The sequence below is a fragment of the Parastagonospora nodorum genome (assembly GCF_000146915.1).
Source record: "Parastagonospora nodorum SN15 chromosome Unknown scaffold_6, whole genome shotgun sequence".
Classification (NCBI taxonomy): domain Eukaryota; kingdom Fungi; phylum Ascomycota; class Dothideomycetes; order Pleosporales; family Phaeosphaeriaceae; genus Parastagonospora; species Parastagonospora nodorum.
In genome coordinates, this window is record NW_001884554.1 from 83157 (window position 1) to 103260 (window position 20104).

The 20104-nt window shown below is 52.0% G+C and overlaps 13 protein-coding genes across 13 annotated transcripts; 5 read left to right on the forward strand and 8 right to left on the reverse strand.

Moving 5' to 3' along the window:
- Positions 1–36: 36 nt before the first annotated feature.
- Positions 37–1760, reverse strand: SNOG_04123 (hypothetical protein; the record flags this gene model as incomplete). Its single annotated transcript, XM_001794495.1, has 3 exons — positions 37–837; positions 890–1612; positions 1665–1760. The coding sequence occupies 3 exons, from the start codon at positions 1758–1760 to the stop codon at positions 37–39; spliced, it is 1620 nt and encodes a 539-aa protein (XP_001794547.1).
- Positions 1761–2256: 496 nt separating this feature from the next.
- Positions 2257–5340, reverse strand: SNOG_04124 (hypothetical protein; the record flags this gene model as incomplete). The annotated part of the gene is made up of 1 exon (XM_001794496.1): positions 2257–5340. The coding sequence occupies one exon, from the start codon at positions 5338–5340 to the stop codon at positions 2257–2259; it is 3084 nt and encodes a 1027-aa protein (XP_001794548.1).
- A 1164-nt stretch (positions 5341–6504) lies between these two features.
- Positions 6505–8552, reverse strand: SNOG_04125 (hypothetical protein; the record flags this gene model as incomplete). Its single annotated transcript, XM_001794497.1, has 5 exons — positions 6505–6867; positions 7073–7185; positions 7267–8090; positions 8264–8392; positions 8470–8552. 5 exons carry the CDS (start codon positions 8550–8552, stop codon positions 6505–6507), a joined length of 1512 nt encoding a protein of 503 aa, XP_001794549.1.
- Positions 8553–9712: 1160 nt separating this feature from the next.
- Positions 9713–10428, reverse strand: SNOG_04126 (hypothetical protein; the record flags this gene model as incomplete). The annotated part of the gene is made up of 4 exons (XM_001794498.1): positions 9713–9789; positions 9823–9859; positions 10097–10291; positions 10396–10428. The coding sequence occupies 4 exons, from the start codon at positions 10426–10428 to the stop codon at positions 9713–9715; spliced, it is 342 nt and encodes a 113-aa protein (XP_001794550.1).
- Positions 10429–10861: 433 nt separating this feature from the next.
- SNOG_04127 (hypothetical protein) lies at positions 10862–11343 on the forward strand (the record flags this gene model as incomplete). Its single annotated transcript, XM_001794499.1, has 2 exons — positions 10862–11019; positions 11076–11343. 2 exons carry the CDS (start codon positions 10862–10864, stop codon positions 11341–11343), a joined length of 426 nt encoding a protein of 141 aa, XP_001794551.1.
- Positions 11344–12018: 675 nt separating this feature from the next.
- On the reverse strand, positions 12019–12539 carry SNOG_04128 (hypothetical protein; the record flags this gene model as incomplete). The annotated part of the gene is made up of 3 exons (XM_001794500.1): positions 12019–12142; positions 12187–12282; positions 12472–12539. The coding sequence occupies 3 exons, from the start codon at positions 12537–12539 to the stop codon at positions 12019–12021; spliced, it is 288 nt and encodes a 95-aa protein (XP_001794552.1).
- Positions 12540–13422: 883 nt separating this feature from the next.
- Positions 13423–13617, forward strand: SNOG_20036 (hypothetical protein; the record flags this gene model as incomplete). Its single annotated transcript, XM_001794501.1, has 1 exon — positions 13423–13617. One exon carries the CDS (start codon positions 13423–13425, stop codon positions 13615–13617), a length of 195 nt encoding a protein of 64 aa, XP_001794553.1.
- On the reverse strand, positions 13525–13927 carry SNOG_04129 (hypothetical protein; the record flags this gene model as incomplete). The annotated part of the gene is made up of 2 exons (XM_001794502.1): positions 13525–13793; positions 13858–13927. The coding sequence occupies 2 exons, from the start codon at positions 13925–13927 to the stop codon at positions 13525–13527; spliced, it is 339 nt and encodes a 112-aa protein (XP_001794554.1).
- A 303-nt stretch (positions 13928–14230) lies between these two features.
- SNOG_04130 (hypothetical protein) lies at positions 14231–14657 on the forward strand (the record flags this gene model as incomplete). The annotated part of the gene is made up of 2 exons (XM_001794503.1): positions 14231–14376; positions 14558–14657. 2 exons carry the CDS (start codon positions 14231–14233, stop codon positions 14655–14657), a joined length of 246 nt encoding a protein of 81 aa, XP_001794555.1.
- Positions 14658–14791: 134 nt separating this feature from the next.
- On the forward strand, positions 14792–15571 carry SNOG_04131 (hypothetical protein; the record flags this gene model as incomplete). The annotated part of the gene is made up of 3 exons (XM_001794504.1): positions 14792–15057; positions 15104–15396; positions 15486–15571. The coding sequence occupies 3 exons, from the start codon at positions 14792–14794 to the stop codon at positions 15569–15571; spliced, it is 645 nt and encodes a 214-aa protein (XP_001794556.1).
- An 839-nt stretch (positions 15572–16410) lies between these two features.
- Positions 16411–18090, reverse strand: SNOG_04132 (hypothetical protein; the record flags this gene model as incomplete). Its single annotated transcript, XM_001794505.1, has 4 exons — positions 16411–16463; positions 16489–17384; positions 17520–17870; positions 17930–18090. The coding sequence occupies 4 exons, from the start codon at positions 18088–18090 to the stop codon at positions 16411–16413; spliced, it is 1461 nt and encodes a 486-aa protein (XP_001794557.1).
- Positions 18091–18344: 254 nt separating this feature from the next.
- On the reverse strand, positions 18345–18900 carry SNOG_04133 (hypothetical protein; the record flags this gene model as incomplete). Its single annotated transcript, XM_001794506.1, has 3 exons — positions 18345–18559; positions 18751–18770; positions 18866–18900. 3 exons carry the CDS (start codon positions 18898–18900, stop codon positions 18345–18347), a joined length of 270 nt encoding a protein of 89 aa, XP_001794558.1.
- A 568-nt stretch (positions 18901–19468) lies between these two features.
- Positions 19469–19907, forward strand: SNOG_04134 (hypothetical protein; the record flags this gene model as incomplete). Its single annotated transcript, XM_001794507.1, has 2 exons — positions 19469–19549; positions 19644–19907. 2 exons carry the CDS (start codon positions 19469–19471, stop codon positions 19905–19907), a joined length of 345 nt encoding a protein of 114 aa, XP_001794559.1.
- Positions 19908–20104: the final 197 nt, after the last annotated feature.

Consider the following 20104-nt stretch of genomic DNA (forward strand, 5'->3'; position numbering starts at 1 on the left):
GTAGGGTTGATATTGCTTGGATATTGCTAGGATACATCAGAGCTCGTCTTTGTATACTTCCTCACTGCCTTCTTGGGGCTCGTCATCTTCATCTTCATCTTCGTCTTCGTCCGCCGCCGGCTTCGGTGCTTGTTTCTTGTCAGTACCCATGCCGCCCTTCTCTTCTCTCCCCTTTTCTTCTCTGTCCTTCTCCTTTTTGACTTCTTTCTGTCCTTCTTCCGCATCATCCGCTTCGATGATGCCCCTGAACTCTCGCCCCTTTGGTGTGTCGACGAGATCTAGCTTCCAACCCTTTCGTCCTGCCAGCTTCTTCAAGTTGGTCTTGAACTTCTCGACGTCTTTTGGGTCTGCGATGTTGTACTTCTTCATGTCCTCTTTGGACATTTGCTTGCCGTCGCTGCTTGCTACAGTAGCAACGAAGACCTCTTTACCGCCGCCCACGACGACGCTCTTCTCGATGACCTTGCCTTCGCTGCCGACGAGCGCTCGGGCGCCGACTTCGATGCCTCCAATAATGGGGCCGCGCTTGGAAGAGCCTTCGAGTCCTTCAGTGACTTCGCGAAGAGGATTGGAGTTCGCGTCATCGTGTTCGGCAATGAGGCGCTCAGCTTCTGTGATCTTAGCCGCCAGTCTGGCTGCCGATGCTATTCTCCAGTCCTCGACTTCCGAGTCGGGGATGACGGGCTGGCAGGTTATGGCATGAGCGAGGTTGTCTTGAGGTGGGGAGAAAGCCACATCGTGGCAGAGGCGTGGGGTCTCAACTATCATGAGGTAGGAGCATGTGCTGGTCTCTTTGATCATGGCGATCCGGTCGGCGGAGTGGGGGTTGCAGTGGAACTGTGAGGTATGTTAGTAGACTGTCGTTTTATAGTGCTATCGCATTTCTCACCTGCACATCGATCTTTCGCGGTCTGCCTGTCAAATCGCACTCGGTGCCTCCATTCAACCGTTGCACCATGTATCTGCTCGATCCCTTGCTCTCCAGTCTCGGCAGGTCCAGCGCACTCTCCGACTCATCCTTCACATTGCCCTCGTCGTCGAATGTCTCTTTGCTGCCCTGTTCACTGCCCAGAGTCTTCCGCGCATCCTTCTTAGTCTCCTTCTCCTTCTGGTATCTGCCCAGGACAAAGCTGTGCACCGAAGTGTCCTCGACTGGTGGATAGAGAGACACACCCCGACTCGGCGGTAGTTGGTGAAACTGCTTAACTTCCTTCTTGTAGCAGAAGCTGTAGCTCCACCATCCGCTCAGATAGTATATGCAGCTGCCCTTCATCCCCTCGAGCAGCTCCCAGCCACGGTCTGTGGCGCGCACCAGCTCCTTCTCTTCTTCGGCCTTTGCTTCCTCAGCGCTTGTCGTACTGTTCAGTGGGACTTCCTCGGGTATTGTCGGGATGCTGCATAGATAGCGCTGGCCCTGCAGTACAACGGCTTCGTACGTATACTCGAGGGCATCCTCGGCAGGTGGTATTTGCGCGCCTTTTTCACGCTTTGATAGCTCCTGCGTCTCCTGGGAACTTGGTATCGCGGAGCTCGAGCTGGGCGATGCATGTGGCGATAGGAGCGATGTTGCGTCGTCCTCGGTGACATATGTGTCGGGCCATGTCACTTCATACTGGACGAATGATCAGCACCGATGCGACAGGTGGGACTCGAGCGCATCTTACCTGAGGGAACGCCAGAAGGTCATCAAACACACTGAAAGCGTGTTGGCTTGCGAGCGCAATGCGCAAGACAGCCGGAAGTGCCCAGAAATTCCGCATATTGGAGTTGAGGTGGAACAAGCTGTGGAGATGTTCGTGACGTGGAGTCGTGGAGCTCTTGTAATCCTGGTTGGAGCCATCTGTCACTTCCGGATCATGTTCGCCCTAACCGTATTCGCCCAATCACTGAGCATGCATTTCCCGCAAGGCAGCACCGAGGATACCTATATTCTATTGATTATTTTGTATTCGTTCTTATTGTGACAATTGTATAGTATATTATCTAGTGACCAGCGTCCTTCCCAGTTCCTGGTCTCCCCAGTCTCTCATAAATTTCAGGTCACCGGCACTGACACTCGACGTCGCTACAATAAGACGCCCCAGGGTAATTCCCTATAAGTTGCTCATTTTTGTCCCTTCTTGAGGCCCAAACGCCAAACTCACATGAATACAGAAGAAATGTGATGACAAGATTGACCTCCAACGCCCGCTAAACTGCAGAATGATGTACAATAGAATATGCTGCGCGCACAACAGTTGGGATCAAGTCAAGTGCCTAATGCTGGAGCTTGTTCCCCACCATCGTCGTGAAGCTGTCACCGGTAGCTCGAGGGTTCATTCCGGACCCGACGTAGAACTCGCACTTGAACTTCAAGCACTCCGGAGTCTTGTTGTGCTGGTACACCTGCACGATATCGCCCGTGTGTAGGTGCCCATACACGGCGCGGCCCTTGTCGTCCACTTTCTTCAAATGCTTGCCGTTCACGGTGATACCGTGAGTTGCTGCAGTCCAGATCCCGATCTTCAGCCCTTCTAGGCTCGTCCAGTCCTTGCCCTGTTGAGACAATTCTTCCACGGTACCCTTGCTTGGATCGGCCGAGGAGTAGAAGAAGACTACGAAACCAGTCTTGGGAATTCGCGTATCTCGGCTATCAGGGTAAACAACCGTGTTGTTGGGCTGTCGACCGAAGGACGTCTTACTCTGATCGAGATTGATCATCAGACCCGGAGCGAAAGAATCTGGTGTCGCGATCATCTTGCCTAGACGTTTTGGAGGGGGCCTAATGTTCAGCTCGGACGGAAGGGAAGGCACATCAGCTGCTGGAGATGGTGCCGCGGCCTCGTTGGTGGAGAGTTCAGAGGTGCCGCTGGTGTCGGATGCCCGTACAGTATCTTCGTACGCAGATGCACCAGCCTCGGAATCCCTTCGCGCAGTAATGAAGTTATGTCCGCTCACCCTAGAAGCATACTCCAGATTGTGGGTGCTCGGATCGGCCGGGTCGTAAAATAACGATGCCGTTAACGGCAAGCTGATCTGGCGCTTTGAAGCCGCCGGCCGAGCCTTCGGTGTGGGTTCGCTGATTTGGCTAGGAATCTTCGATCCTTCGTCTAGCGAGCTGTGCTGCAGCATCTCAGGTGTCTGAGGGGTCACCGGCATAGCGGGGCTCTGGGTTCTGGAGATTGGCGAGTGCGGCGATTCCATGTTGAGTTCGCGGACCATGGATTCCGCGCCCAACAAGCTCGGGGACGAGAAACCTCCATCAAGCTGTACATTGACGGTGGACACGTTGTGCTCAGCGCCACCCACTGTGTTGCTAGTTTGGGGCAGCGCGGCTCGTGGAGAAGAATTGGGGGCTTCGGCGGGAGACAGAGCGGCGTGAGCCTGGTTGGTGAGAATACCAGAACTCTGCAAGGCAGATTGACCGATCTCGCCGAACAATCGCTGACGTCCAGATGCGGGCATCACTCTGAAGCTTTCGCCCTCTTCAATCGGTCGCTCGGAGCGAAAAGACGCATCTGTGCTGGGATCGCGGTCGCGAACCTGGTTCCGAGGGTACAACGGATCCGCGCGCACTCGCTTGGGTGCAACCATTTCAAGCAACTCGTCGTCAATGTCCGCCTCTTCGTCAGAACCAGGAAGGTCTTCTTGTCCAATACTCAATTGCGACAATTGCTGTCCAGCATCTTCGGACTCATCTTCCTCAACAATGGACTGCAGAGTTGGGTCAGCGGGTAAGACAGCACCATCCTTCAACCACGGGTGGTTCAAACATTCCCGATCTGTCGGACGCAATGCTGGATCGGTCTGGAGCATGCGGGTCAAAAGATCAATACAGGCAGCTGAAGCGCCTACACGCTGAAGAGGTGCTGTGTTGAGAGGTGTGTTCATGATGTTGTTGTACATCGCCTCACCAGTCTGGTCAGCAATACCCCTGAAAGGCGGCTCACCGCACAGAGCGTTGAAGAGGACACCACCGAAAGACCAAATGTCCACCGATGAGCTGTAGGCGTGGTATTGTTTTGCGCCTCTCCTGCGCTTGGTACCCCTGGAGTTGTTGTAATCGGGGAAGACTTCCGGGGCACAGTACAGGAGGGTGCCGCAAAAAGTTTTCAGGAATGTCTCTTCGTGCTGGACGACCTTCGACAAGCCAAAGTCCGACAGCTTTACTACGAAAGGGTCGATGCTTGCTATGAGGAGGTTATCCGGTTTGATGTCTCGGTGCGTGATCTTTGAGCGATGCAGATAGTTTAGAGCGCTTAACGTCTGCTGTGCCATCATCTTCACCAAGGGCTCCTTCATGGGTCCTCCTTGGTTGAGGAATGCCTGGAGATCGCCGTGTCGCACATACTCCATAATGATGTACAAGTACTCTCCCGCGTCGTAGTACTCCACGAATTCAACGATGTTCGGATGCCGGAGACTCTCCATTATCCTCATCTCGTTGTCAATCTTCTTGTCAAGCTGGCCATTCTTCATGAAACGGCGTTTCTCGAGCTCCTTTGCAGCTAGCAATCGGCCTTCCATCTTGGTCGCGAGTTGGTGGACAGTGGCAAAAGCGCCCTTGCCCAGGACGCCGACGATGTTGTACTTCTCACCACCATCCCACTTCATGGCGGGGCCGGTGTACTGTCTGCTGACCCGCTGGATGGCATTGGTCCGGTCCTCACCAGGAGTGCACTCGGCGATGAAGGCCCGAAGATTCTCGCGGAAGCGGTCCATATGTGTTACCCGCGATGGCACACGGACGATGAACTTGATCATGTCCTCTTCGTTGGTGCTCTGGATGCAGATGATCGAGCCTGAACCTAGCATCCTGATCTTAGCAAAGCGTTCGTCCTTGCACTTCAAGAGTGTGTCGTCCACGATAGTGCCGTTTGTGGACATGTCCTCAAGCATCAATATACCGTCCTTGTTGAGATATATCCGAAAGTGCTGGTTGCTTATGCGCTTTCCGGAGTCTGACCCGAAGACGATATCCGCACTGTTCGAGTTTCTGCCGAAGATAAAGCCCAGCTGCTTCAACCGTAGTGTGCGTGCGGAGGTCATGCGTAGTGCCAGATCGGCGCCTGCGCGTGAGTTCTGACCCAGTCTCTCGCCCTTGTCGTTGATGATTATCGTCTCTTGTTCTTCGATCGATTCGTCCATGGAATCCAAAGCATGGTGGAACAGCACGTGCTGCGGTCGAAACCCCGCCGCATGCTCCACAATTCGAATCGCGGTCGGTGTTGCTGGATGAAGAATGGCTAAGACGTCCGCAATGTCGCCATCGTTCAGGCCCGAGTTATTTCGTCCGAGTCGACGAGGATCAAGAACTTGCTGCGTCGCAGGTTGCGTCTGCTGGGAGTATTCTTCAGGCATCTTGGGTGGATTGAATGGTGAGGGGAATGGAAGTTGATGAGATGGTGCTTTCTTTTGGAGAAAACGTTTTGTTAAGTCGGGTTGGGCGAGCTTTTGCGGGGGACTGGACGTTCCTGGAGGGTTCGAGGTGATTTATAGACTAGAGAGCGGGCCTGTGATAGTTTGCAATGAGCTACCGCACGGACACGGTGATAGTCGCTGGGACAGAAGAGCAGCCTAATCAGCTGATTTCCGGTGCGAAGTCTTGCAAGCTTCTGTTGTGTTAAGCTCGAGTGAATCTCACCAGACTGTTATCACTGGCGCCTCAGCACGCACAATGAAAACAGTACGCGATTGAACCAAGAGCGACTATACGCCTTTCGTGATATGTGATCCAAATCAATGGCACATATGAGAGGGGAACAGTCACTGAGCGGGGGAAGTGAAGTTCCTCTGGTTATCCTCGCTGTCCAATGCTAGATCTTGCCCGCGACTTCCCACTGCTGCTCACTACGAGGAGCACCTACTCGAGCCGGGGTTCTGAAAATATCCCACAATTGTAGTCCTGGTACTCTTGCGCGACCCTTGCAGCTGGTCTATGAATGTGTATGAATATATAGTCGATTTGAGGGGGTTCAGAACGGGATTCCGGGGGCACGAAGTCCAGTCTAAGGCGATTCCACACAACGACGAAATAAGAGGCTTGCGAAATGTGTAAAGAGCGCGGAGAGGCAAAGGTTTGCCTGTTTAAAAGGAATGGGAGGGGAACGACGCGAGGGTTGCCCTAGGAACAGGCACGGCTCTACAGTTCGTCAGCTCATAGTCGGCATGCGCAAAGCGGAAGGCAGCGACTGCAATTGCGATAAGGAAAACAACACACCTCTCAAGCAGGACCAGACGAGCACCAAACGCAGAACAGCCGTTTAGAGTGAAAGAGACTCGAAAGTGAGACTTTCTGGAGAGTCGTTCCGCCCTAGTACGAGGCGCCTTCCCGCGTCATTGGTCAATCCGCTAGCCGTGGATCCAAGTGGGGCCCCGACAGTCGGGTGGGTACTTTCCCAGGCAGCCATCAACATCACGCGTCACGTTCTGCACCATGACGCGACGCGACTTACTATTCATCTATGCATGAATTGCACGCCCTCTTTGAACAACTTTTTATTACATTATCGGAGGAGATAGGCACTACAAAATGGTTATTTTTTCCCAGTCATAGTATTTAAAGGGATTCCGCTCCCAGTCCATTGCTCCATGCAGGTAGCAGTCGCCAATAATCTCGAACTTCGGCCCGGTTATCGTGGGCTCATGATCCGTCTCACGTAGAACAAATGGTGTTTTGCCTCCCTCAAGAAGAAAGATTTTGTCCCCCACCTGCGTATTAGCAGGTCTGAGTCCGATGTGTTGCCTGTGTTGGCTGTATTGGATGTGTTGGCGGCTCATTATCAGAGTACGCGAGATAGTCGCTGTCATGATGGATCTGTCGATGACCGGCAACAACGCTCGTTGGTAGTTGATGTCAGCTCTCTGGTGGAGGCGACTATCCATATACTGTTTAACGCCATTGAACAACAGTTTTTGAACAAGGAAGAGAATATTTCAATGAGTGTGGAGACAGGCTAGATTCCAATGCCCATGTAATGAAGGTAAGCTCATCTTCAGATCTGGCTCGTCGAGCATTGCTGCCATTGGGGGTCTTGCATATAACATCTCCACAGATGAGTCGCCAAAAGTCTTGCCGAAAAACCGTATTCACCTCATTGTCGAATTTTGTCACTGTCTTCCCCCAGTGCGAGAGAGTATCACGCCAAATTTCCCTGATGTCTCCACCCCATTGGATCTCACAGGCATAATCTATGGATCCCAATGCTGACCCATGCAGCGTTAATGCTCTCCCGCCGAAGAGATGTATTGTTTGCGGATGCGCTGCACGATCAACATGATATGCACTATACAGTTCCGTAGCTGCCGCTCGAGCTTCGTAGAACAAGCCACCAGGTGCCCCCCAATCGGGTACCCAAGATGGCAAGTCGTCCCGAAATTTTCTTCCAAGGTCAGTACTGAAGACGGAGAGATTGCTGTTTTCACGAATGCACACAAGCGTTGCCCGGGAATAGACCTCAATTTCGCTCAGAGTGTAGTCAGGGATGATCTCTGTGCTCGTACCTGACCTTGCAATAAGGTTGAGAAGTGCGTAGACTTTGTCGCGTGGATCTGTAGCTCTCCTGTCGCGAAATTTTCGGAGCAATTCCAGCAGCGACCAATCTGGTTCTAATTCGCCCATGCCTCCAGAGTCGTGGCGTTGCGTTTTCATTTGCAACTCTTCGATACCAAGGATCCGGTTGCAGCAATCCGCGAGGACCTTCGCCTGATCCGTGGATAGTCTTGTAACGGATTCCGAGCAACAAGACGTACTGTGGTGGATATAGGGACCCGCAGCACATGCGAATAGCGACCCAGGTGCGGACATCGTCCCATACACAACGAGAATAGTTTGTGCGACCGCTATCTCTTGAACCGTCCAAATACGAGACCACCACGGTGTGAACGGAGGTTGCATCATCTTTCGAAGTGCCTCAATAAGCAATAGCTGATCTTTATCGTCTTTCTCAAGCGTGATCCTGCTTCCTTCTATCTCTTTGTGTCTATGCTCGATTCTCAGCATGGTCACCTCATCCAAGTGCTTTGCCTCACCCAGCTCTTGCAAGAGACAGAAAACTCGATATGCCGCCAGGTCTTTGCGATCCTTATTAGAAGTGGCGGAGGTGGCTCGCCTGGCTCAAAGTGCAAAACTCTAGGAGGTTCATGCCCTCGTGCTTTCCCATCAAGGCGGTCACCGAGATATACAATCACCAATTGACACCGCTCGTATATTAAGCGCATCATCTGCGCCTGAGTTGTTCTTTCACTGTCATCGGCTTGGTTGATGCACAACGCATCAACCCACAGTATTGCTCCATGAGGCTCGTCCTTCAATCGCTCTCCAGATTGACGGTCACCGGAAATATCCTGTTGTTGAGGGATATTGACCGCTTGACGTTCTTCGAACCCCAAACATATGACAGCGCTTGATAGTCTGTATGCGGTTGACTGCGCTCGAGGAATTCACATCATATGGGGTCCGTCCAGTCGCCTGGTAAGAGCCGGACTAACCGTATCCATCCGGGCTCCAGTATGTGTCCGGGATATTCGACATCTTCCGGGTCGCGGTCTACGCTCTTCGGCGATAAGAACATTGCTCGAGAGTGGAGAGGAGAGAATGAACTGCGGTATGTCGCGTTCAGCTGGGGCCTAGAGGTGTCTTACTGATGTGCGCTGGTCATGCATGCACCGCCACGTCCCCGCAAACTGCCTGACTGCCTTATCGCATCTCTGCAGTATTAAATTTAACCTGAGCATGGCGAATCTTCCAAGGCACATTAGCTCTAATCACATCGATAGGTAAAACATGCCCTAATGAGGTGTTCCATTTGTACTCTGAGAGATCAGTCTTAACCAATTCCACCAAATCTTCCTCACTGAGCTTCTCGAGCCCGAGAAGCTCATTGCCCGTCTCATTATACGCAGATTTATACTTCCCACTCAAAAAAAAACAGCCTTGAGTTGCGCAATCATCGTCATCATGTGGAACTGTCCCGAACTCAAGTAATCTACAGTCCTCTGTATCTCCTCCGTAGTATCGATTCTAGTTTCAGTCCACTCCGGCCCAGCAGTCACATATCTCTTCCCTAACGCGACGAGCTTCTTTTGCGTAAGGATGATTTCATGCAGGAACTTGACACCGACCTCGCTGATACTAAGTCAAGTCTAACACTGCAACATGGTGCTACAGTCATCAAGTTCAAGCACCTCCTTCCTGCATGAAGACATGGTGCACCAATGGTGAAGCACGACGCGGATATGCATGGATTCTAAGGTATATGGCATCCTCAATCATAAGTTCGATCGCAAAATGTATGTGTCTAGCTGTATCCGATCATATCGCTTACACGGTTACTTAGAACAGAAGAACAAGTGCTTACCCAACTCAAAGACAGTCTGAAGAACTTTTTTCCCCTCATAACTACTATACACAATTCAGAAACCAGTATTCAAGCTGCAATCATCACAAGGCGCAAGGCTGAGCCCTTTGCGCCAAATACGAAGAGGCGTCCCCAAGCGAGGAGTCCACGTCACATATGCCGCCACTGCAAGACACCTCCAACGCAGCACAGCCAGCACCTTGAACTTGTCCAAATGCATATCCCATCTTCATGACATTATGCCCTCCCCCTCCACACCCACAACGTGGCAAATCGATATGGCCCACATCACAAGGCTGAACCCACGCCCCACACGTCCAGCCCAAACAGTGAAGCTGTCGAGAACGCATCTTCATGCCCAATGTGAACATGTATTAGAACGACCCGTCCATCCAAGACTCATACTTGCTGTGCCTTGCGACGTTTTCTTTTGCTTTCCTGGCGACGCGGACTGCGGAAAGATGTTCCGCTTATCACATCTTACCTTGAGCATGGCCCTGTTCACCTATCTCACCACCACCCTATGATGATTCGTAGGCGTCTTGGTCATGGCGCGATGTCTTCGTCCTCCCTGCGCAAAGTCCTGATTTGCCAGCGACGCAGCCATCGACGACAGGCATTTGTCTTGGAATACTCTTGCTGAGGGCGCGAAACTAGTCCTCTAGCGATGCGCTGGTCGTGTGCGCTGGCATACTGAGGCCGCCCTCTTAGCCTTACAAGGCACCTAGTGCCCTCCACACACGTGTAAATCTTCTTACTTGGGTTTCACACAAGCAGGCAGCGGGCGGCGGTGCAGCTATGACTCGATACTGGCCGGAGCCTCTTGATGCGCTGGCGACCAGCGCAGAGCCGCGGTTCGAGTATGGCGGCGATGGATGTCGGTCCTGAGGTCCTGAATCCGAGTGGTCAAAATTGTGGTTGCAACCAGGTTTGCGGTGCAGACTCTTGTTGTACTATCATTTTATCCTTGTAGTTGTGCTGGAGCTAGAGAGTCGGAATTGGACTTATCGCAGACTTTACCCGAGTGTGTCTATGTTGGATAATGGATTCGACTTACCAGGAATGGTACGAGCCTTTCGCAGAGGACCATGACGAGGTTTGTATGATGTAGACGCTCGCTGAGGAATGGAGAACTGATGATACTATAGATTTATGGTGCCAGTGAAAGAGATGTTAATCGAGCTGGTCAACAACGAGACCAGAATACAAACAGCGACACGGCGTCAAGATACCTCGACTTCAACCTAGCATCAAATACCCTCACGATGCCAGACTTACCACCATCACTGCTGGCTGCCACAGAGAACTATCCAACGGTGCCCAAGTTACGATCCAGTAATTTACGACAGCTTCGCCAATGCATTAGCAGAAGACGACGAAGTGTACAATCGAGCCGCGGCCAGTATCCCATTCTCTTTCCATCATCGCAGTCTTCAGTCACCACATATACCCAACGGCCTTGATATGTGGAATTGGACGAAAGTTTTTCAGAAGGCTCTCCGTCTCAAAGGATAGACTCAGCGATGGGAAGCGTTGATGGTCTTTCCGAGCTAGCTGATCCTGTGTTCGCGGAGGACTGCAAGGTCGATGCTGGCGAACCTTCACGCTCTTTACAGTACCATTTAATCCAAATGAAGAGCAGAGCAGAATTGAAAGAAACAACTCTACCATCGCCCTCTAGGTCCGTAAACCCAAACCCACCATCACGAACAATACTGATAGCTTACCTTTCCCCAGCAGCGAGGATAACCGCACACTATCCTGCCACCTCTGTCCCGAAAAACAATACACCGGAACATGGGCCCACCGCAATCTAAGTCGACACATGGAAACCACGCATGCCCCTTGTCCCGCACCAGACGGTGTGAAACAGATCCGTTGCAGCCACGTCAAGTGTGAGAAGACGTTTAACCGCAAAGACGCTCGGCTGGTCCATGAGAGGAAGAGTCATCCTGACTTGAACCGGTCGCCGCCGATGAAACGGAAGAGATCTGAGGATCTGTAGTGATATATCGGGAAACCCGGCACTGTTCAAGCGGATATGACTTCTATTTTTACCTTAACTTTTTTTTTCTTTTTTGCGATCCTGAGGATAGGATTTTGGCGTTCGAAGGATGCGTTGGGGCTTCCTGTCGGCGTCCATGGTGTCTTGGGTGAAGTCGTCAAGCCATGGTGTACATCATATGCGTTCTTTTGTTATACTGACACTCTCACAACTATTTCGGCGTCAAGAATCCGGGGTTCCAAAAATAAAATAGACAACCGTTGAACCGTGCAGTCCCGTTGATCCAAGCCGTGAAACAAGTCAGAGTGTTTCCCCACACACGGGATCGCTCACGCAGCGCAAGGGAGCCAAATCGCGCTGCTGGGGCTAGTAGTCGTGAGCTCTTGTGACGCGTGTAAGAAGACCTCCGCGCGGTTATCACGCCCGGTGCTAATTCGAACATGTCCGAACGTTTCGCAAGAGCTATCGACGAATCGTGGGACACTACCAGAGCCGCGGAGGTTCTTTAATTAGCTGGGTCCGGATACCGATACTGGTGCACGCCTATTTTGCCACCATGAAAAGTCTTCGCGGTGTCTGACTGACGTGGAAGACCCCAAAGGCGGTTCTCGGGTTTGGCCTCGAGGCTCACGGGAGATACGAGACCGATGGGAGAGGCTGGTGTGGGTGAGATTACTATAGCTCGGCTAGGGCTCTTAGGATCGATAGGTCATAATCCTTGACTTTGGAAGACATGAGGCTCAGCCGCGGGGCTGCGAAGCCGTTACCCATGGATCCGCCTTTGAATAAGCGCCATACCCTGCACTGTGTGTTACGTCGCATCCCACGTCAACTAAAACTGACATTGCGCTAAGTGATAGTTGCTCCAGAAGCCCGATACGTTTGAGGTCAGATGCCTGGATTGTGGAGGCCGCAATCATGCGGACGCACGTAGTACGGCTTTTTCTTCAGAGTAGGTGAACGTGATTACAGTGTAGCACTGTTTGGGCCTCCTCACCGCCGTTTCGCACGCAATGAGCGTATTCGTCCTTTGATGCATTGCTGCAAGAGGTGCATGGCGCAGATTCACTTCTTCGTGGTCTGCAAAGTTGGTCTAGGATCGACAAGCGAAGAGGCGTTGTCCGCCACGGTTCGAGAAGGGCAGTCAGTCCAATACAATGGGGGGCGCACATGTCAGACAGCCCGTGCAACGCCATTGTTCCACTTCAAGTCTATTCCTGGCATGTAGGTACTCTTCTGGCCATGATGATCATGAAAAGGTCCATTTGAGGACTTGTTTTGACGGTCCATGTTGCTCCGTCTGATGCTTCAGTAGTGTGGAGAACACTTTATTTGTAATGGTAAAAGCAGCGCACCTTCTGTTCATCTTGTATACGTTTTACCTGCAGGGCTGAACAATGTCATTCAAATAGTGCTGGAATGTGCCAAGCTGCTGCTGGGACTGGGAATCGAGCTCCAGCCACTTGAAGACTTCCCGATGCAGACGGTCAACCGGTCGAAAATAAGGTTATGAACGAGCTCATGCGGGGCGACGCTTACGCTCTGATGCTCAATGCTCTAGTGCAGTACTCGTCATACGTACCCGTCGACGGGGAGTGACAACTTACCTGTTGGTCGAGAGAACTGTGCCGCAGCTGTTGCTAAACACAAGCTCTGCAGAACGCTGCACGATCAAGGGTTGCATTCCTTTTGTTTCAACTTTAATATCAATAGGCTGAGAGGGAAATCCCTGGGGCGGGCAGCGATATCCGACTCCAATCAAGGTAAGGAACGGGCCGAGATTGGGTCGGCCCCAAGGTGTTACGCGAAGGCTGGCCCCGAAGCAGACGCGCAATCCGGGCGGTAACCGTATGGCCACGAGCGGGAAGCGAAATCACTTTTTTATCTGCAACTTTGTAACAAAGCTCGTCATGTCCCTTTCTGGAGCCTATTACTCAAGGCGTGAGGTCTTTGTTGGCTTCGCTTGCGCGCGTGTGGGTGCCAGTGTCTGAGATGCCATGCATAATGCTTAACATGGCACTTCTCTGGTGGGGTTGAGAGTTTCTATCGTCTACACCAGAGCATACACTCAGCTACCTAATGGCCGAGGCCAGTGCGTATCGACAGACTGTCGTTGGTGCAAGACCAGCAAAGCAGCCACAGCAAGGCGCTGCCGCTGAGATTTGCGAGTGTTTACAAGCTCTATTCAGACAGGAGGAAGGCGGTCATCCCGCAGTCGGGATTGGCTATTCCATGAATACATCTTTTGCTTCTAGTGCGTTCGAAGCTGTCTGAGAGCAGAAACATCTTCGCTGTCGGTTGCGCGGGCCTACCGAAAGACATCGCGATGTGCGTACCCTGACAGTGGCTGTGGAGGCCACCTGGGGTCGTTGTTTCTATCCGAATATAGCTCGGAGGTTGCTGATTAGGTCGCAGCGGGAAGAGACAGCCCTGCCCGTGCTCCTTTGTGTCTGCATGATGGTAAAAGTAGACTAAAGCTCATGGAGAATAGCGATGTGATGTGACATGTCGTACCACTCCGACTGGGGTCATGATTGAGTCGAGCAATGGCACCGGCTCGTTCATTGCCTGGAGAGTCGGTCATCATAACGGTCTAGGACAGGAGTTGCTCGTCGTACAGCTGCAACATTTCAGGCGTGCCTTTGAGTGAATCCGGCCAACTTTTCGCAGCTCTTGTGTACCCTAACATCATTCTATTTCTACAACCCCACTGCTCGCCTGGTCCGTGAGTAGCGGCTTCTGACTCTAAAGTTCGACGATAGCAGACCCAATTTATTTATCTTCCTGAGTTCCTCAACAATTGGAACGAGACACCCTCTTGAAGTCCATTCAGTGACATCTGCTTTTGTGAGTACATAAACAAGCTTGGTGTTGCAAAGTACTAACAATGTTTGTTGCTAGTGATCTGTTTAGGTCAATATCTGAACTTGCCATTATTGCATTGCACTCCATATTCGTGGAAAACTTCGATTCGCCTGTCCAAGATCGACCGAGTGTTCGCACTTTGTACTGCCAAAAGAACTACACGCTCTTGTAAACCCTATCAGGCCTGGTAAAGGGTATCTTTGGCCACAGTGATCAGATATCGGAGTTCTGCGGCCCCATTGTAGAACCACAAAAGACCACAGACTGTAGCTCACGCTGAAAGAGGTGAAGAACAATGAGTGGTAGTCGGGAGCGTGTTGATCAAAACATGAACTACTATTACCCACAGGAGAGAGTGGAGCAAGGGTGGCAACAACAGCCGGACACAACCAGGCAAGGACGCGGTCAGAGTTGGATTGGCGACTCTGCAGAAACTGCTCATTGGGTGAATGCGGCACCGGTCGGGTATCAGTCAAGCACTCCTGGAGAAGGGTGGAATGTTGGAACCAAACATGGGTTTGACAACCGAGCTGTTCTGGGCCAGCAATATCCCCAGGTAGCGTCAGGCTCGACGTCTGCCGAGATGTCGATGAATGGGAACCTGCCGCAACAGCAGGCTTTTCTAGACAGATCAGGAGTGTTGCTTGGGTCTGATGTACCCTACCAGTTCCCACCCTACAACCCGAGGTTCGTAAAACACCAGTTTGGTCGGCATCATCGAAGTGTGAACGAGACGGCTAACAGACACAGTCCACAAGGTATTGGCCATGGTTATGACAGAGTTTCGAGGTCATATATACCTTCTACCGGGGGTTTCGAAGATCCAAGCAACTTTTCATCCGACCCAGGGTAAGTTCACGTCTTGATAATACGGGGCATTGCTGATCCATTGAAGCAGACAATCCCATGAGTTCTGGGGCGACCATTCCGCAGCACCCCACTCGCCATACTCGTATAGCTCGTCCGGAATAGAGCCATACTCTCCGCCACCTGAGCTTCATCTAGGCAATGTGAATGACAGCGTGGCTTGTCCTCATGGTTGTGGAACAATTTTGACTGGTGTTCATGCGTTTGGAAACCTGACCCGCCATCTCAAAACGAAAGGATGCTCAGCCTCCGGGAAAGCAAAAGTCGAGCACTTGTGTCAAGTGCATGGTTGCGGCAGGAAGTATTCTCGATCGGACGGCTGTAAGTAACACCTCTAATTTCTTTTCAGCCTCTGAAGGCCATGTTGAATCCGACGTTATTGTTTCGATTGCTGACCATACTCCCCACAGTAAGAGTTCACATGCGGAGGCGACACGGTGCTGGTTTGCCACAGAAACCCGGGCTGCTCGATCAAAGTCATGATGACGAGCCATGATTGTTTGTTACGATAGCACGTTGTCATGTTTTGCGCTTTTAGTGCAATCGTGGTCATACCGTCGCTGTCGGGTCAAGTGCTGGCTTGGCGTGGAAGTTCACGTGAAACGATTTTCTTTGGTATTTATAGACAATCTTGTGCTGTATCGATGTTGCTGTTAAGAACTTGCGGATCAAGGACACGTGCCATCGACGCGCGTCGGTAGGCGTGTGTCGTATTGAGTTGCATTCCAATCGAAACTGAGGCATCTTGAGTCGTATGCTCATAAATTTGATAGCGATGTTAGCGCAAAAGAATGACCTACTTGTGTTAATATGCCGTCTCGTGTTGGGTGTGGTGGTGTGGTGTAGGAAGGCAAGTTGTGTCAAATGGCTAGAGCTAAAACGCCCGAAAGTCATGCCTGCCGGCCACGTTATATTAGCTTCACAAATCGGGGCAATCGAGCAGGAGCAACATGATGCAAATCTACATCTTCCAGCGCAAATGTTTATCTCGAAGAGCAGTCATAAATATTTTTAAATTCATTGGTGTAGACAGTAAGGTCTTAATCTGCGACCGTGGCCATGAGTATATACATCTTAGACATTAAGCATCAAGGCTCTGTGAGATAATAGGAAAAGTATGTGCGACGTCGTCAGTGGTATAGCGTAACGTAGATGGTCAAGATGAAACGAAACGCCCAAAAAACAACAAACTACAAAAGGTTGGACACGCATGCCCTAGTAGGAGATCATTAGCGATTGTAAAGTTTGTGAAATCGACTTTTCAAATACTCGTAACTCGCCCGCCAGGTCCGGTAGATCTGTACGGCCTCAAGTTGATAACCGACTCCAGTTCTCTCAGCATGTTGGTACTCGCGTCTCGCTGTTCACGTGCTGAAGCTTGTCGGACCCTGTCTTCTTGTATCTTCTGCATACGTTCTTCACGCGACATTGTGGCTCGAGTTTTGGGTATCGCAATCGCTTCGAAAACTTCGTCGTCGGAGTTGCTGCCCTGGTCGCTCGATGGCGCACTCTGCTGGGGGCTCAGTAAGTCTCCATTGAGGGCGCGCAGGGCATCGGACGGACTGCCTTCATCAACGGCAGTCAGGCCACCTAAGCTTGGAACTGGCGAGCGCAAGCCACTGGATGCATGTGAAATGCGACGCTCTTGGCGATCTATGTTGAGTACCAATGCGGTCTTGCCTGCCTCCCAGGCTTGCACTAGGCTCTTAATGTCGGCACCAATAGACTCATATTGGGTCATCAAATGTCGCCCAAGTTCATGAACATCTTCTGTGTCTTCTAGGCTCTTGTTCGTTTCTTCTCGAAGTACCTGCATCTTGGCCTGTAGACCTCTGATACCTTGCGACAGGCCTGACAGCTTACGGACCGAATTGCGCAATTTCTCCTTGCCGGGCGTAGGCGTGATATGAGCTGGTGAGGGTATAATGAACTGCTCCTCTTCGGACAGGATGTTGTTCAAGTTTTCGCTCCACTGTCCAGTTGGGCGAGCCAGACACTGCATGGAGTCTACCACGGTTGACCACCGAGCGAAATCAGGCTTCCCACCATCCGCCTCGAGAGCCAACAAGGAGCACAAATAGACGCGACGGAGGGTAGAAAGGCGATATTGCAGAGTGCGAAGTGCCTTCAGGGTCTCGTGATCTTCGAATTCAGTCTCAGAGTAGCCCAAAGCCGCTTCCTGCAGATCCGGGTTGCTGATATCGTAGACATCTAGATACTTCTCGAGATCATCCTCCAGGATCAGCTGCTTTAAGACTCCACACTGCTCTACGAAGATTGGGACGACGTCAGCAAAGGCGGCTCGCAGACTTCGCCGTAATCGCTGACAGCGACGAGACTGGCCCTTTTCTTCAATGCGCGAGATTGGCGGTAACGGACTGCTCCTGTGGAGCGTTAGCGGTAGGTCATATAAGCAGGCTTCTACGGCCGAAGCGGCCACCTACAGTCTGTAGCCCCTTGAGACAAGCTCGACTTCTTGGATCAATGCGAGCGCAGATGACGTCGAAGCCTCGAAAGCTTGCAGGTTTGTGACCACGGCAGATGCGCCCTCGACTGCCTCTTGTCTCAGATACTGCAGCCACTGCCTCCGCGTGTAGCCGTAGACGGCTGTGGCAACGGAAACAAGCAGCAGGAAGACCAGCGACCATTTCCCTTTACTGATCTCCGGCTGGCGCCGCAACCAATGTACAAGCCAAACCAGGGAAAAAGCCGTCGTGCCTGTGAGTGCTGCTCCAGTAGGGCTTATCGTCGCAACCTTGAACTCTTGTGGGCCAGGACCGCCAGGGGAAGCAAAGCTGGGTATGGTTGCGGTTCGCAAACCCTCCTGCCCCCCAAGAAGTTGAGAGGCGACTACGAGATAGCGAAAGTGTTCCAGAAATCGCTCGTTGTCGGCGCGGCCAAGACGCGAATTGACTGCTTTCTGTCATTCATGTTAGCGGATGCGCCTGGCTTGGAGCATGTGATATCATACAGAGCATGCTGTGTGGATTCGTGAAATTGAGCCGTGACGCTCATGGATTCGTATGGGGTCAGGCAGCCTGTTGCGTATCCTGGACTGCAGCGTAGAGGGTCCTCGTGGTGCGAAGCTGAATATCTCGGGTGAAGTCGATGCCGTGGGGGACGACGGGCGGGACGGTCCTCTACCTTCGCCTGGTGCTTCCGTTAGTTCCCGATGCATGGCTATGATAGCACGTGCGAGGGCGTATACCTTCCAGAAACTCGGCCAGCGGCGAATCGTCGAGTATCACGTTCTCCATGTTGGCGCTACCTCATCGTGCGAGTTCGATGGTCCGTCGAGTGTGCGCTTCGGTGCGTCGTTCCTGCTCCTTCTGGGTGTTTGCGGTCGGATTCAGGTAGAGTGTCGAGCGTTGATCCTGCGAAGAGTGTGGTCGTGAAGCATCAATCGTGAATGAGGTTTGCGGTGAATGTGAAGGTGTACGTGAAAGGGAGGGCACACGGTGGTTGCAAGTGACCCGGAGATGAGCTGCGGAGTTGTGGCCATGTGATTGGCGACAGGGGCGGCTTCACCCATCTGGGGCGCCTGCCACGGCAAGCGAGACCCCTCGGATGTTCGACGTCAAACAAAACAACCCACCCCTGTTTACGGATACGCGCGCGTCAACGTCCAAGTGTATCTGCAGCCTTGCCGTTGCTATCAAGAGGCTTGCAGCGTACCTGCAGCCTGGAACTTTGTTCTGCATGCCATATCAGCCGTTGGTGGGGCATCACATGGATACTCTCGAATGAAACCACTGCCACATCCGACGTCTCCCGCGAAGTCTCTCTGTACCGGACGGCTGTCGTATGGCCGTGCTGACGTGCCATGGTATAACTGCAGCCTTTCGGTCTAATCTTATATACTCGTGGTATCGTTAATCTCCAGCATCTTCTACCTGGCAGCCTGGCGTTAAGGCCATCATGCGGGCACAGTATCAACCTGGCTTCTAGGACACCACATATGTCATGAGAGATTAAAACTTGCTCCTGGACTCCTCAGACGAAGCCTCTCCTATCGTGTGTCTAATTACAGTAATAGGAGCGCAGCAGTGCATTTCCATGGCATGTAGCGCACGGGCCCATGCCTAGCCACGTTAGTTCTCCCGCGCCGGCCTTCCAGTTCCACCACCTGTGGACCACCAGCACTTCACCCCAGACAGTCTGCGTATCGACACTGCTAATAATACCGCGAACGATCCTCGGGCGATAATTTACGGACGACTTGCTCATCTTAGGCACACTTCGTCTTTGCGCGACCGACATAGCCGAACCGAACGCCAGCCAAGCTTCGCGAACTGCACCCACCGTCGATTCAACCATCAATCACCGGATGCTCCGATATCTGTCTTTGTCTTAGCGATTGAAAAAGACACTGTTCAGTGCCATACATTACACAATGGCTGCACCTGCACTTGTTGAAGAGCGCGAGCTGGCTATCAACCCCATAGTTGGCACCAGCGTACAACACAACAACCAGGTATGCTACCGCGATCGACATCATAATTGACACAGATCATTCGTGGTGTCATCGTCTCTTATTATGCGCCTATGCAATCTCACACTTGGCACAGGTCATATCCAACATTCGTAATCTCACCGCATCGCTGTTCGGAGTCGCTGCAGGCACACTCGGCCTCGAGTCACATCCAGGCTTCATTTTCTACCTCCTAGGCACGCTTGTCGTCTCTGTATTACTGTTCGCCCTAAAAACAGATGGAAAGCCAGGCGCATACTTTTACAGGCCGCTGAGCGATCTGTGGTTAGGCGATGTGTTTGGAGGGCTTAGTGGCTTTGTGCTTACATGGACACTGTTCTACGGATTGGTACGGGCATAACACGGCAAGGATTGAAAGATGAGGCATTTGGGAAGAATATAGGTGGAGCTTGTGGGACAGTTATCTCTATCATGAGCGCACGAAATGTTCCAGCTATCAGATGCAGCGAAAGGGCGAATGAGACAATACCTCTGTGACTCAGAGACGCCGAAGCTATATGCATCCTAGTAGAAGATGTTGGTCTCATTTGCACGGCT